Raw genomic sequence first — 17,128 nt, 5'->3', positions numbered from 1 at the left:
GTAAAGTAGTTGTTAAGTTTAAGAATTGGGTAGGATTAAGGATTTATAATAAGGTCTTGCAGAATAAGACATTAATATGTGTTTTTTTAAGTAATAATAAACAGCCAATATCCCAGTAATATTCATACTAATAACCAACTAGTTAATAGTGAGAATTGGACACTAAAGTGCTACTAATATTCTTATTAACTCACCAAAGTATTTGAAGTGAGAAGAGTACATAAAAAGCATGCATTTTAAGGTTAGACTTTAAATTTTGATGTTAAATCCACTATTGTATTGTATGTAAATGTTCTACAGTCTGTACACAGTTTTAAGTTCAATCACATAAGAAAATTACAGAAAAAATAATAATAGAGTAATCCCTTACTTTACTTTTTCAAGGGAAAAGTAATTAAATTACAGTAACTAATGACTTAGTAACTAATTACACCCAACACTGGCTCTGATTAATTCCAACACTTCAGTTATTACGGTTTAACTCAACATTTGAGAATCATGACCATCTGTGATTATTGTGAAACTATATGCAACACACTGCCAACCTTGTTTTGATGACTGATCTGTCCCATGGCCCTCACATTTCTGATGACACAAGTGGTCCCAAATGCGATTCCCTCATAACTTAGCTGTAGTGAACTAATGAGAGAGATTTTACCATCAGAAAAACACGCGAAAACTATACTTCCAAGATAGAAATTCACATTCATGTGCATATGAAGTGAGTGCATTATTCAATATGATTTTAAATGCGACAATTTTCTGCAAATAAAATTGTTACAAACAAAACCACAACAGAATTAATCATTGCACATCTCCAAAAAAATGCAGTAGCACCATTTCTGTTTATTAAAGAATTGGTTGAGTGAATAATTCAATGACTCACACATAAAGATAGTCAATTATCATCACCTTTCAAGGTAACCTACAGAAGGTGTCACTAAAAAAGCTCTTCATAAGCTCTTATACCAATTCAATATTAATTCAGTTAAGGGTTTCTGCAGGTTTTATGAAGGACCATTTAAAGCTTTTAAGGATAAAGTAAAGAAAATTTAAGAAATCAATTAAATGGAACAATACAACATGGTCTCTAAATTTAAATGTATAGTATCATCAAGTGTAAATGTATTGCATTACTTTCTGATCACACTGCAAAAAAGTGATGTCCTTCTGCAGTATTTTGGTCTTGTTTTCTAGTGCAAATGTCTAAAGATTTTTATATCACAATGCATTTACCTAAGAAGGAAAATGACAAGAAGTCTTGTGTTCTGAGAAACTGGTCAAAATGAAATTGAGTTTATGATTAAAACAAGAAAAATATCTGCCAATGGGCTCAGAAAATTCCTAATTTAAAGGGACACATGTTTTCATACCCCATTGAAACTCATTGAATTTTGTTCAGTTTTTTTTTTACAAGACTTCATGTCTTCATTTTGCATCTCAAGTAAATGGATCTTGATTTAAGGATGTTTAGATATTTATATTGGAATACAAAACAAAGATAATTATTTTTACGCAATGCATGCATAATTTAATGACTATATGAATTTAAAACTGATTTAAGATTTTTTTGAATTTGTGGAAGGGCAAATTAAAACCTTTTTAAGAGCTGCAGAAACCCTGAATGTTATTTTGCTTTAAGAATTGTGTTTTCCGAATTATTTATTTTATTTTAAGATATGCCATTGTGTTCATAGTTTGTTGGTTTGTTTTTGGGCTTATTTTGTTTTCAGAATTGTCATTTGTTTTGCACAAAGTGTCCCAATTCTGAAGCAAACCTAACCCATCATGCATTGCTTCACTCAGTTTCATATTTTGAATGTGGCTTTCAGACAACATATTCTCATTTTATTTGATACATTATGAAACAAAAAAAAAATCACAGATGAGCATTATGTCAAGTGTCTGAGAATGAAACTGATTTGTGTGCATGTGCGTACAAACACTATTAACATTGCTTAATAGCAGTATAAAGCAATGAACAGCAACAGGAAAGGGTGGAAAGGATTAAATCAATGGTCAGACAAAGTTAGGACACTTCTACAGTGTGTACTCAGATCTCTATAGAGTTTGTGTGTCTATACTTTGACCTACCTACATTCCAGCTGGGGTTTAATGTCACAGGGTGGCTGGGTGGGATAATCAAACTCATCCCTAAAATCTAGAGGAATACTGAAGGGAACTCCGACATGGACGGGAGAGGAAATGATGCCTAGAACAAAAGATACTGCTTCACCTTCTGTTGGAGAAACAAAGAAGACAAAGAGTGAGAATTTAACACGGCATCTAACAGGAGATGAGTTACTTCAGTCAAGCGTTATTTTAGCATCACTGAGACACTACTGTAGTTATTATTCATATTTAAATTTTCATATTTCATTCAATTCATTTTCTTCTGTTTTTTTTTAAATTTTTTAAATAAATGTCTATGCAAGTTGATGAATTTTTATTTCAGTTTTTTTTCCCCCAAGTTAGACTAATGAGAAACGTTTGTCTTTGCAACTAGCTGAAATAAAATAACTATTTCAGTTAGTTTTATTACTAAAAACAAAAATTTCAAGATGGACAGTTTACAGTTTATTACTAGTAACAAAAATGTTTTCTATAGATTTAGTTAACTATAACAACCCTGCTTCACTCTTAAAACAGCATTTTTTTTTATTTAGCTATTTAAATTAATAGTTCATCCAAAAATGAAAAGTCTGTCATTATTTATTCATGTTATTCAGAACGTGTGTTTTCATTGAATACACAAGAACAATTTAATTTTAGCAGCTTTTCCCATAAAATGACGGTTCATAGTGACCCAAACTGTAAAATTCTCCCCAAAACGCTCAAAATCATCATTTCTTTTGCAATTTTTATTAACCAACAAATATTAATCAAATTCTGGCTCTTATATACACTTGCAGTCACTAAAAACTGAAAAATCAATGGGTTTCTGCTTGCAATTTCAAGTATACCTGTGAGAAGGACACACCATTTTTATACTTTAAACTTTTGTGCTTTATAAGCACACATTAACAATGTAAACTCAACTCGAATGCGATCACAGGTGGTCACAAAAAACACAAAAGACACTATACTTCCAGGAATAAACAGTAGTATGCGGTTCTGAATTCAGCACAGATGTGAACAGGGCCAGTGTGTTGGTTTGTTTTACCTTTAATGGAGAACTTGAGGGTGTGGTTGGGGAGTCTTTTTCCGGCCCATTCGCTGGCCGAGTTGTCACTCAGCATGGTCTGCAGATGCAGCGTGTACTTCCCAAGCTTACTGAGATTCTCTGGAAGTAAAAACACTCACTTAGTATTCTATGAGAAGTACAGCAAACCCAAAAACTGTGCTAGTAAGTCCTCATTTCAAAAAAAAAAAAATTGTTGTTGTTGTTTTGAAGCATTAATATTACAAATTTTTTTTTTAAAGAAGCATATTTGAATCATGCACAAAATATCTAACAATGGTAAAATTTTACAAGATACATTGGTAACACTTTACAATAAGGTCCAATTAGATCATGTTAGTTAATACATTACTAACAATGAGAAATACATTTGTTACAGCATTAATTAATCTTTGTTAATGTTAGTTCATTCTTAGTTCATGTTAGCTCAGGTACACTAAATAATATCAGACACAACTTTTGATTTTGAAAATGTATTAGTAAATGCTGGAACTGACATGAACTAAGATTAATAAAAGCTAAGTATTTTTATTGTTAGTTCATGTTAATTAATTACTTTTTCCCAATAACCTGCCATATTTATGACCATCAGTGGTGCAAAGTAACAGCAGTGGATTTCTAGATCCACATTTATATATTTAATCCATATCTGCCTCTCTCTGCATGCAATGCTATAATTGGAGAGGGATTGTGGATTAGATGCATCTAAATGTCCACGAATGGACCTGGTATGGATCAAATCCAAGATTCGTCTGTTTTTCTTGATATCGCTGTTCATGTGCTTTCGTATTCACCAGCATTACTTTGCTCTGCTGATGCTGATGGTGAATTATGGCGAATCAATGGAATCGAATATGAACACATGTGATGATTCGCTGATTTTTACCCATGGGCTTGAACCAGTATTCCCACTTGGATGAATGAACACCAATGTGGGAGTTCGTCTGGACGTCCCCTTTAGGAGCTGAAGGAAGAAACAGATAAAAAAAAACTGTATGTCACAAGCATATCGTGCATAAACATTACAAAAATATATATGAATACTCGTGTCATTGCATATATAAATATACACACATGCATACCTTTTACCCATGGGCTTGAACCAGTATTCCCACTTGGATGAATGAACACCAATGTGGGAGTTCGTCTGGACGTCCCCTTTAGGAGCTGAAGGAAGAAACAGATAAAAAAAACTGTATGTCACAAGCATAAACATTACAAAAATATATATGAATACTCATGTCATTGCATATATAAATATACACACATGCATACAAAACATACACATGGCATACAAAAAACATGATAAAATTATCATGCACTGACTACAAACAATAATGTAGTAAATGCAACTCACAGTGCCAGATGACTTTTAGCTCAATCAACAGTTTCTTAGTAGTGCCAGCCACGGGCAGCCGAGACATCGAGTCTCCTTTTTTGTTCAAAATCTCCACTTTAACTGGACCTGAACAAGAACAGATTTATACTAGAGTATACAGGTCTGTAGTGCTGTTGGTACAAGATTAGATGAAGGAGCTGTTTTTGATGAGAGTATATTATGGGGGATTTTTTAAATAATGTAATAAAGTTATGAGTTAAAGGAGTAGCTCACTTCCGGAACAAAAATTTACGGAGAATGTACTCACCCGCTTGTCATCCAAGATGCTCAAGTCTTTCTTTCTTCAGTCGTAAATAAATTATGTTTTTTGAGGAAAACATTTCAGGATTTCTCTCCATGTAATGGACTTCTATGGTGCCCCTGAGTTTGAGCTTCCAAAATGCAGTTTAAATGCAGCTTCAAAGAGCTCTAAACGATCCCAGCCGAGGAAGAAGGGGTTTATCTAGTGAAACGATCGGTTATTTTCTAAAGAAATGTACAATTTATATACTATTTTAACCTCTGAACTCTATGCATTCCGGTTCATGACAGTTAGGGTAGGTCTAAAAACTCCCATCACATTTTCTCCTCTAACTTCAAAATCATCCTACAACGCTGCAGAAGCACCGACCCAGTGTTTACAAAGTGAACATGCAAAGATCAAACGCCCTTTACAAAAACCGGTAAAACAGCGATGTAGGACGATTTTGAAGTTGGAGGAGAAAATGTGATGGGAGTTTTTAGACATACCCTAACTGTCATGAACCGGAATGCATAGAGTTTAGAGGTTAAAATAGTATATAAATTGTACATTTCTTTAGAAAATAACCAATCGTTTCGCTAGATAAGACCCTTCTTCCTTGGCTGGGATTGTTTAGAGCTCTTTGAAGCTGCATTTAAACTGCATTTTGGAAGCTCAAACTCAGGGGCACCTTAGAAGTCCATTAGATGGAGAGAAATCCTGAAATGTTTTCCTCAAAAAACATAATTTCTTTACGACTGAAGAAAGAAAGACATGAACATCTTGGATGGCAAGCGGGCGAGTACATTATCTGTACATTTTTGTTCCGGAAGTGAACTGCTCCTTTAATGTCTTCGGCCAATACATATACGGTAAGTTTTGCACGGCAAGGTGTTTGTGTGTGTGTGAGTGAGTTTGTTTACCCATGGGTGTGCCAGCCGGTCGAGCTTCATTCTCAGCCCAGGCGTTTCCCTCAGGCCACGTAACCCTCAGCTGATCTGGAAGTCTGATCCCCCCCAAAATTTTTTATTAAATCTCACACTGTGCTTCGTTATGTAGGCCTATAATTCATTCACTAAAAGAGGAGGGTACCTGGATAAGACTTTTTTATACCGAGTATCGTTGAAAATAACAGTTCCAACTCCCCTAGAGTTAAACAGTTGAGTTTTACCGTTTTCGAATCCATTCAGCCAATCTCCGGGTCTGGCGTTAGCACTTTTAGCTTTAGCTTATCATAGATCATTGAATCTGATTAGACCGTTAGCATCTCGCTCAAAAATAACCAAAGAGTTTCAATATTTTTCCTATTTAAAACTTGACTCTTCTGTAGTTACATCGTGTACTAAGACCGATATATCGAAAATATCGAAACTCTGGTCATTTTTGAGCGGCTTTTTTATACCGAGTATCGTTGAAAATAACAGAATAAGCTAGAGCTATAAGATTTGGGGAAAAAATCTAATTGCGATTTTTCTAATAAAAACTGTGATTGCAATAAAAAAAAATCCAGGTTTGCTGTGTTAGCTACAGCTAAAAGTGCTACCGCCAGACCCGGAGATTGGCTGAATGGATTCGAAAACGGTGAAACTCAACTGTTTAACTCTAGGGGAGTCGGAAAATGAGCCTATTTAAAAAAAAAGTGGAGTGTTCCTTTAATTATAGTTAAGTATATTTAAGTATAACATAAAATAATCATTTCATTATGTATGGGAAGATGGTTGGTGTTCCCAAATGCACAATAAAGCGACCCGAACTCAGAGCAGATGCTCTTTAATTCTCTTTACTGTTAAGGTGAAGTACAGATTACAGCGACAGGTCTTACTTTGCGAGCTCATCCTCGATTTTCTTCTTAATGGTTGCGGCTGCAGCCAGCCTGTCGATCTTAGAGATGGGAACGATCCTCAGCTCATCATACAACTCCTTTGGTTCCTATGAAAACACATCACAGAGACGTACACCGAAGTAAAAAGCCACAAAAGATTCAAAACATTGAGTTTACACACTTTCGACTAGAGATGCACAATATATCGGCCACCATGTCGGTGTAACATTCTGGTTAGCGCATAACTTAGTTTAAGTTCACTTGTGCATTTGCATCTTCTTGTGCATATATAAGTCGTAACATAATGTTTATGCTGTATAAATATCTGATTAATCTTATATAGCCTAATTAAGTCTCTAACAAATGCAGCTAAAACAGCAATATTAACTTAAGATGTTTCTTTTTCAAAAAAAAACATTGGTGCATTATTAATAATAACTACAACTTTTATCTTCCTCTCATTATTATCACCAGCAATATTAAAAAGTTTAATTCAAATCATTTTATTATTTCCGTGCAGAGGCTATTCCACCTGATTTATCCATGACACATACACTTTGATTCTTTATACGCAAGTAATGTTGTCCAATGACCTGTTTGCATTATTTATGCGTCATGTTATTTATTTGTAAGGCAATGGATGTTTTTTTTTTTTGGACTAAGTTGACAATAGGAGTGTAAAATTAATTTTAAAACTTACATTGGTTCAAACTAGGCTACTGTACTGGATATGTTTGATTTATGTTGAAGTGCTTGGGACGTGGCTTTTAATGGTGAGACTCTTGTTTTTGTAATCAGACTCTTAAAGATTATATAAAAATTTAGATTAAGATGTATTGGCCAGCATATCAGTTATATGGAAGCCTGTTTCCGCCACTGAATAAAAAATAAAAAAATTGTTATTTTGCAACTTTTTATCTCACAATTCTGCCTTTTTTTTCTCAGAATTGAGATATAAACTCGCAATTGCGAGTTTTAAAGTCAGAATTGTTGTCAATTCTAAGAACATATCAGTCTTTTTCCCCTCAAAATTGGACTTTATAGCTCACAAGTGTGGGTTAATATCTCACAATTCTGAGAAAAAAGTCAGAACTGCAAGATATAAACTTCTCGCAATTCCGAGAAAATTCTCGTAATTCTGACTTTTTTTCTTGCAATTCTGACTTTTTTCTCGCAATTGCGACTTTATATCTCACAATTGCGAGTATATATCTTGCAATTCTGAGAAAAAAGTCGGAATTGCAAGATGTAAACTCGCAATTGCAAGAAAAGTAGTCAGAATTGTGAGAAAAAAATCGCAATAAACTTTTTAAATTTTTTATTCAGTGGCGGAAACGGGTTTCCATAGTTATCGGCTTTCAAATAAATATCGGTTATCAGTATCAGCCAAAATTTACATATGGGTGCATACCTACTTTCCACCACACTCAGAGGCGGAGGAAAAACACATGACCGCACTGCATTCATTCAGAGTAAATGGACGAGTGAGTTGAATTATCCTCACCAGTGCAATCTGGACATATCCTCCTGTGCCGTACACGTCTCCTTCATGCTCTCCGTAGAGCAAGAACTTAACTATAGAGCCAACAAAGACGGGGTTTGTTTTCACTGACTTCACCTAAAGATGTAAAAGACAATATTTGGGATGACTCGAATTACAACCTATGATTCATAATTTAATAAATGGCCTGATTCATATACACATTTTCATGTTATAGACTTTCTTGGCACAACTAAAGATATTAATTACACATTTATACAGTCTGTATGACGCTTCACAACACCTGGGAAATACTGTGGAATCACCACACTTACAGAATGTCCAGCTTTATTTTGTTTACAATAATTGTCTTTCAATAATTCACATTCAGTTACGATGCAAAAGTAATCAGTTATTTTCCACGACTCCTGTAAACTGGTGTCGTCAATGACTAAGTGTGAAAATATGAAAACTACTCGATCTCACACATTGTCCTTTCTTGTAAGTCTTGCTGTCCCACTTAATGGTGTGGAATTGAGCCCAGGGTGACTGAAGCCGTTTGGTGGCAACATCTGTACGAGTCGTCGAACCCAGAAAACCCTGAAACATCACCTGCAAACATGACAAAAAAAAAAATCTGTTGTTTCCATTTTTATGTCTAACCAGAATATAATAATTGAGTGACTGAAAGGGGTGGTTGACTGTTTTTTTTCTAGGCTTCATTGTGTTTATGGGGTGCAGTCTAACATGTGTTAATGCTCCGTTTAAAAAAAACAAAACATTATTATTCACATAATTGACCTTTATTCTACACCGCTCCATCCCTTCTCCTTTAAACACTCCGATGATTTCCTGGTTCTATGAAGCCCCTCCCTCAGAAATACGCGATGGGCTCTGATTGGATAGCTGGCCCAGTGTGCTGTGATTGGCTAAACCGCCTCTAGTGCGCCTCTAAACGTCCCGCCCCTCACCTCGGCGGCATGTGCTCCGGTTGTATTGTAAACAATGGCGTCGTCAATATCGCTTATCAATTTGAGCCCGATTGAGATGCAGAGGATATTAGTGAAGAGGATCGAGCAGAATCTGTGCAAGCACATGGCTCTTAATGGTATGTTTTATGTTTGTTGTCTCATACTTTTAGATATGCTGTTATTTGTAAACGCTACTGCTTCTGTTAGCTTTTAATATACGGTTCTATCCTGATTAAAGCTTTAATACAGCACGGCAACCGCATGCGCGTCCATGTTTAACACTTTTCATAGCTATATGAAAAATATCTGTCTGTCTATACACAAAGTGTGTAATTGGAACAGTTCATTGTTGGAGCTGAGCTGATAATCTGAATGAGCAAGAGAGAGAGATGCAGAGCAGAGAGTGTGCAGAGCAGGGGGAGGCGAGGAACACAATTACGAACCGCTGCTTTAGACACTGATTTTGAAACTTGTGAATCCATTAGAATCGTTAGAAGACAGAATCGCGATTCATATATGAATAGATTTTTCTGTGCATCCCTAGTTTTGACGGCATGGCAATGGCAACAACTCTTCCTCTTCTCTAAAGCAGCGCAACATGGCCTCGCCCCCTTTGTTGCATGTTCCCGGGGGCGGGGTTTATCAGGGTTTGTGATGTCACAAACCCAGGAAGTAACTCGTTGTAGTCCCTACAAGCCGTTTTTGTAGGCATTAAACTGCCAGAATTTTAAACGACGATATCTCCGTTTGCATTGAACTTTCAGCGGCGTAACTTTGCAGATATTGTTTATGCTCAAACAGCAACATTACACACTAACTAACGTAAAAAAAAAGTGAAATCGCAATCAACCCCCCCTTGAATATAATTCAATTTTGTTATAACTATGGAAGCTTCACAACTTTGGTGCTTCTATTTATTGGCAACACAGTTACAAAATTCATTGCTTGTTGATTAATAGGCTTGTGTTTAGTATGATAATAATAACAATACTAAAGAACAACACATCTATTGACTTATAAAGCCAATTTTTTAAATGTTTAGTATTTAACGCTTTCATCTGTCAAAAAATAAATGCAATGCCTTTGATTTGGGGGATTTTCCTTTCCAAATATTTAATATTTATACATGCAAAAGCATGCATTAAGCACTTACAACGCACTGATTGTGCAGTTACTTTGCATACCTGGCCTTGCACATACCTGCTTATCGAAGCGCTCATGACATTCTTTTAACCAGTTTGTAAACTCCCTCTCAATCTTCACCCGCAGCTCCTGGATAAAACAGCATAGACTGTGTGAACTGGACCTTCAATCATGTGCATGTAAGCAGTGTTAAACACGTGTCTTTCAGAGTTCAGGTGTGTGTTTCTGTACCTGGCCATTGTGCACTCTGGTAAAAATGGTGTTGTTGTCACGGAGTTGAAGCTCCAGGTCCATGAAAGTAAGTTTGTTGGTACTGACTTGGAATCGGTCGTTGGCGAAGAGAACTCCTGAAATCCGGTTATAACACTCCAGCGGCACTGCACCTGCTTTCTTAGGCCTTGCACACCACTCAAACCTAACACACACACATTACCATCCAGCTTAGGCAAAAGTGAAAACAAAAATTTTCAAATCATTGTGTTACCATTGTGTCATATGTTTCTTTCGAGCATTGTGATATCTCTGATTCTTTTTGTAATTCTTGCTTGCCTTCAGCACTATTTTTTATATTTTGTTTCCTCTAAAAGCAGATTTCGTTCTACTGTCGTATCCCCAAAAGCCCCGACAATAAATACACTGCATAGACGGCAACCCAGAAATGTGTTTTAGCATTATCAGCATTTGTGACCATACTGATTAATTACCATAATTTATTCTGACTCATCCCTCCTTTTCTTTAAATTTTTTTTTTTAATTACAGTGAGGCACATACAATGGAAGTGAACTGAGCCAATTGTTTCAACTGTGTCAATAATATAACCACAATGCATACACAAAATGCATGCTAAGACTAAGCTTGATAAAATTAAGAGTGAAGGCATTTCATTACAGCAATCGTTAAAAGCACACACACAAATACCTATAGACACACATACATGTGTATGCGTGTATGCATTTTTATATATATATATATATACACACACATATATATATATACACACACACACAAGCACACTTAATTATTTGGCAAATTAATATTATGATATATATATTTTTTTTTTTTACCAATTCACATTTTACCAATTCCAAACCACATCAGTCATAATAATTAGTATTGCTGTGGTGTAAAATATTTGAGTAAATGTAATTAGCTATTGTACTTAAGTATCTTTTTGACTACTTTGTACAGGTATGTAGCTTCATCAGTATCAAAGCTATTAGCATCTTTTACACTCTACTTGACTACATTATTGAATAAGTATATACGTATGTACTCTTCAGTCCAATACATATCTGATGAGTAATGCAATTCCTCCTTTACCTTTTTGCATGGAACCAAATTTTTCTGCAGCAGTTTATTACTGCTACAAAAGAAGTGATATTGCCATCAATGGGCATTAAAATCTAAATGTAACCATCAGATAATGAGATGCTCAAAAAAAAAAAAACGGTTGAGAAGAAAAGATGCATGTTAACCACGAAGGGCTTTGAGAATTAAGAATGGGAAAGTTACTCTGAGACAGTGGTGTAGGGAATGAGCCGCCCATTCCAGAAGCACTCAAAGATCGGCCGCTTGCCCCGAGCTTCAGAGTTCAGAATTACACAATCTTCATCCTCATCCTCTGAAGGACCTAAAACACAAACACACAGGCCTATAAGGAAAAATATCTAGCGATGTACACTATTTCAGCAGTCAATCTATTATAAGAGCATCTTTCTCATGTCTGCCATCAGTGTGGAATATACCTAATGCATATGGATCCACTGGGTATGTTTCTCGATCGTAGAGGAACGGGTGATAACGGATCAATCCCTCCACTAAGGAATCTCCGGCGCCGGTGGCTTTGAACTCAAAAGTAGAAAAACTAGAGTTGATATACAGAGTCTGCATGTCATTCTCCACCTCTCTCAGATTCATCACACGGGGTATTCGAGGAGAGCGCTCGAGCAAAGTGATCTGAGAAATAAGAGAGAAAGAGCTTCAGAGGAAACAAGGACACTAAAAGACTGTATGATCAATGCATTTAGTGGCACAAATACACACGCATCTGTACCTGAATGTCAATGTTGGAGACGTGGTCATTTATTCTAATTTTTTCCTGGTCGTTTCCATCAACTCCATGTATATAGTAATGGTATGTATGCCTGAAATTATACAAACAGCATTGATGGCAGCAAATTGAACAGCAAAACTTGGCTGGCCTTAAAGGACCAGTTCACCCCAAAATGAAAATGAACTCACCCTCAAGATATAAGATGTAGATGAGTTTGTTTCTTCATCAGATTTGGAGAAATGTAGCAATACATAACTTGCTCACCAGTGGATGCTCTGCAGTGAATGGGTGCCGTCAGAATGAAAGTCCAAATAAGACCAGTAATCCACAAGTAATCCACACCACTCCAGTCCATCAGTTATCATCTTGAGAAGTTAAATGATGTGGGTTTGAAAGAAACAAATCTAACATTAAGATGGACTGGAGCAGTGTGAATTATTGTGATGTTTTTATCAGCTGTTTGGACTCTCATTCTGACGGCACCCATTCACTGCAGAGGATCTATTGCTGAGCAAGTAATGTAATGCTACATTTCTCCAAATCTGATGAAGAAACAAACTCACCTACATCTTGGATGTAGGGTTAAAAGAATTGGCTCATAAAAGACATTCGTTTGCAAATCAGACGTCACAGGTCTTGCTGTGCTTATTGCTGTGTAAAGCAAACAATGATTAAATTATTAAAATAAACTAAAACAACTAAAAATGTAGACTCAAGAATTTTTTTTTTTTTTTTTTTTTTTTTGAAGAACCAGGATTCCCGAAGTCTTGGAAAACCGAGATATATGTTTGCTTTGTACACCAGAAAAACTCATGGAAATTAATAAAATCTTAAAACTCCATGTCCATTAATTTAGAACGTAGATACGTTTTTCTCACTAAGCCAAGCTCTAAAATGCTTTATTCAGTAGCAATTGTGATTAAAATAAATATTTTAAATGTCCTTATCCGGTAACACAACGTTGAAATGATTTATTTGGTTAAATGCATAAATGACATGTAAACTGTAAATCTAATATATGAAATGTAGTTTTAAACGTTTAATTAGAATTATTGCAATTAAATTTCAATTTACAGATCCTGCCAAAATATTAATGAAAACAAAACTAGGGTTGACGAGCCTTTAAATATCATTGCGAACAATGGGAGACAAAAAGGTTAACCACCATTTCCTAACAAATTAAATTCTACTCCTACTAATATAACTCTTAACATTTTCAGCAAGAACTCTCATGCAAAATTTTGAATAAAAATAAATAAATAATAAAAAGATAAAAATTGGCCTGATCTAAAGGAGGAGTTCATGTATGTGCATTTGAGACGTACGCCAACTCTCTGGTCCACAGACTGAAATTGTGTTTCAGGAAGGTGACGTGTTCCTGTTGGACTCGAGTGATGACAACTGCAGTAAAACTCTCCTTTCCTTCTTCTTCAGTCACAATGGACTGCAGAAACTGCTCCTCGCTTCCATTCACGTGTGAGTAATCGCCAGGCTGCAAAAGAAAACACACGCATATGCATTTAAAAATAATATCCATGCTCCAACAATAGCTGCATTTACATGGAGCCTAATAATCCGATCGTAATAGGACTAGAAGCACAATCGGAATAAAAAAAGTCACATGTAACTAGGGCTGCACGATTAATCGAATGCGATTGTCATGCGCATTTTGTTAGTAAAGACGGTTCTGTAATCAGCAGGAAATCATCATCACGTGCTTTCAGATGGAGCAGCATTTACTACACAGAGCCGTAGTTCACTGACAAGTTACGCAAAAAAAATTTTTTTTTAAATCGCTGACGATTGCGCGATTATGAAATCGAAGAAATCGTTCGCGATAATGACAGCTGTTTGCATAGCTTCTCAGTGAACTACGGCTCTGTGAAGTAAATGCTGCTCCATCTGAAAGCATGTGAAAATACCACATTTAATAACATATTTTTACTCCAAACTCACTTCATAACGTCAGTCGAGTGTTTGAAATAAATCCTTCTGTGAGATGATGTGGCTTCTTACATAGAATAAGGCACGCAACATATTTCATAGTATTTAAGCAGTGATAAAGGCATTGCATTATAAATATACTTTATTTTAATTAAAATTATAATAATAAGAACTCAGATAAACCGTATATTGCCGTAGTCGTGTGTTTATTAGTCACGTTGAATCAATGAAAGCAGTTGAATCTTCTGTTTATTCAGCTGCAGCGATAGGCATTTTCTGGGTTTCTTCTGCGAGGCGTATTTGACATTTCAGCGCGAGAGCGCCCTCTGGCCTTCGGATGGAGATTTACTGCTGATCACAGAACCGTGCTTCACTGAAAGATACGCATGACAATCGCAGCTTCTGTCGAATCGCAATCTCGATTCCATTTCGATTTATCGTGCAGCCCTACATGTAACCATGTCAATCGGATTGGATTCGCCAGCTCGGATTGTAAGGGGTGGTTTAATCCTCTTGTAATCCGAGCAAGAGGGCATGTAAACACTTGATCAGAAGCTTGTGACATATAAACACGCATATCAACCCCATCACTTTATTTAGTGTTCATGTAAACAATACGTTCGGATTCGTCAATCAGAATTAATTCGTTCCAACGGAAGCAAAAAGTGTCCATGTAAACGTAGCTAGTGACATGAGATTAACTGAATTTCCCTCACCTTCCTGTTTCTAATGAAGCCAGAGTAAATGACTTCCTTGTTCATCTGCTTGCGCTCAAAGTCTTCTTTAGACATGATAAATTCATGAACATCTGGAGAGCCTGCAGGTTTACTGATCATCTGGAACACACATTGAATTAAAAGAATAGTTCGATCACAACAGGGTTTCTGCAGGTTTTATGAAGGAGAGTTTTTAAAGACCTTTTTAATACCAAGTAAAAGAAAAATTAAGGACCCAATTAACTGGAACACAATCCGTCAATATGTTCACTAAATGTAAACGTCTGGGGAGCAGAAAATGAGTTCTATTAGCAACTTACAAAAGATCTCCATTACTTTTTAAATTCATTTTACAAATAACTTTTACTGTGCCTTTAGATCACACTGCAAAAATGAAATGAGTTTATGATTAAAACCAGAACAAATATCTGCCAAAGGGCTTCGAAAACGCCTTTTCATACCTCATTGACAAATGTCTGTGAAAAAAGCATAAACTCACTTAACTTTGTTCACTTGTTAAGAAAGCAAGACTTTATCTTCATCTTGTATTTCAAGTACAAATATCTGGATTTAAGACTGTTTAGATATTTGCATTGGAAAACAACATAGAAATACTTCGAAATATATTCAGTTTTTGCAGTGCACACAAGATTTTATGCCAAAACCTTATGCATTTAAGACTTTCTGTTCTGTTTGTACCAACGTGAGAATGAGTAAATGACTGTCCATGCAACCATTTACATGTTAAAATGCATTATCTATCAATCAGATGACAGACAGCATTTACCAAGTAAAAGAAAAATTAAGGACCCAATTAACTGGAACACAATCCGTCAATATGTTCACTAAATGTAAACGTCTGGGGAGCAGAAAATGAGTTCTATTAGCAACTTACAAAAGATCTCCATTACTTTTTAAATTCATCAAACAAATAACTTTTACTGTGCCTTTAGATCACACTGCAAAAATGAAATGAGTTTATGATTAAAACCAGAACAAATATCTGCCAAAGGGCTTCGAAAACACCTTTTCATACCTCATTGACAAATGTCTGTGAAAAAAACAAACTCACTTAACTTTGTTCACTTGTTAAGAAAACAAGACTTTATCTTCATCTTGTACTTCAAGTACAAATATCTGGATTTAAGATTGTTTAGATATTTGCATTGGAAAACAACATAGAAATGCTTTGAAAGATATTCAGTTTTTGCAGTGCACACAAGATTTTATGCCAAAACCTTATGCATTTAAGACTTTCTGTTCTGTTTGTACCAACGTGAGAATGAGTAAATGACTGTCCATGCAACCATTTACATGTTAAAATGCATTATCTATCAATCAGATGACAGACAGCATTTAGTAGATTGTGCACAAAAGGTTTTTCAGCAATGTTTTGATCATTTGGACAATTTAGACAATTTGTGTATCAAATACAATGCAGTAGGATTTATAAGGTTAATTTGCCATTGCTCACACAATTTCTATGTATTTCTATGATGTTTTTCAATAGAAATATCTAAACAGTCTTGAATCCAGATACATTTAGGTCTACTTGAAACCCATAAGGCTCTTCAAGAACACAAATGAAGATATTTTTTTTAATTCTCTCATCATTTTTATGCATTGAAAGTCTGTGCAATCAAAATTTTCATACACCAAAAATGTGAAAAGACATTGTAAAAGTAAATCCATATGAATCAATGCTCTGAAATGCACTTCAAAGTAAGTGTTTACACTTTTTACTTACTAGTTGTCTTTGCATATTAAGCTGGGTTAGAAGAAAGCACTTCTGCTTTAATTAAAAGTAACACAAATAAATACAATAGACGTGTTACAAGTAGGGCTGTCAAAATGGCTGAAAAACTAAATTCGAATTTTTTTACTTAAATATTATCAAAATTCAAATTTATATATATATATATATAATATTCGAATTTAAAATGTATAATTTCAGTTAGGGTAAAGAAAAGCTTTTGGCTTCTCTTCTGAGGACACAAGAGGGCGCATCGAGTAAAATATTACTAATGAACGTTTATTCAAAGTGCATAATGTTTAAAATAATGTTTATAAACCAAAGTTGCTTAAACAACTATAAACAAAACAGCATCATGCATGTATGCATAGTTTAATACAAAGGGCCGAAAGCCAATCACACAGATTACATTTTTCATTTAAAAACACGAGTTGCAGTGGGATGG

General features: G+C 35.3%; 1 protein-coding gene across 1 annotated transcript in view; it reads right to left on the bottom strand.

Moving 5' to 3' along the window:
• Window positions 1-17,128, bottom strand: part of LOC107728652 (structural maintenance of chromosomes flexible hinge domain-containing protein 1-like) — a gene marked incomplete at its 5' end in the record, with an annotated part of 55,908 nt that overhangs the window by 30,435 nt on the left and 8,345 nt on the right. The window contains 16 exons of the mRNA XM_016538919.1: window positions 546-639; window positions 2,095-2,239; window positions 3,164-3,283; window positions 4,271-4,348; window positions 4,539-4,646; window positions 5,724-5,806; window positions 6,623-6,729; window positions 8,127-8,240; window positions 8,589-8,714; window positions 10,274-10,345; window positions 10,448-10,631; window positions 11,730-11,847; window positions 11,963-12,173; window positions 12,271-12,361; window positions 13,596-13,762; window positions 14,931-15,050. Coding sequence (XP_016394405.1) covers window positions 546-639; window positions 2,095-2,239; window positions 3,164-3,283; window positions 4,271-4,348; window positions 4,539-4,646; window positions 5,724-5,806; window positions 6,623-6,729; window positions 8,127-8,240; window positions 8,589-8,714; window positions 10,274-10,345; window positions 10,448-10,631; window positions 11,730-11,847; window positions 11,963-12,173; window positions 12,271-12,361; window positions 13,596-13,762; window positions 14,931-15,050 — 1,938 coding nt within the window. The remainder of the gene's footprint in view (window positions 1-545; window positions 640-2,094; window positions 2,240-3,163; window positions 3,284-4,270; window positions 4,349-4,538; window positions 4,647-5,723; window positions 5,807-6,622; window positions 6,730-8,126; window positions 8,241-8,588; window positions 8,715-10,273; window positions 10,346-10,447; window positions 10,632-11,729; window positions 11,848-11,962; window positions 12,174-12,270; window positions 12,362-13,595; window positions 13,763-14,930; window positions 15,051-17,128) is intronic.

The sequence above is a fragment of the Sinocyclocheilus rhinocerous genome, unplaced genomic scaffold, assembly GCF_001515625.1.
Source record: "Sinocyclocheilus rhinocerous isolate Xijiao unplaced genomic scaffold, SAMN03320098_v1.1 scaffold547, whole genome shotgun sequence".
Lineage (NCBI taxonomy): Eukaryota > Metazoa > Chordata > Actinopteri > Cypriniformes > Cyprinidae > Sinocyclocheilus > Sinocyclocheilus rhinocerous.
This window is presented reverse-complemented; position numbering and strand designations above follow the sequence as displayed.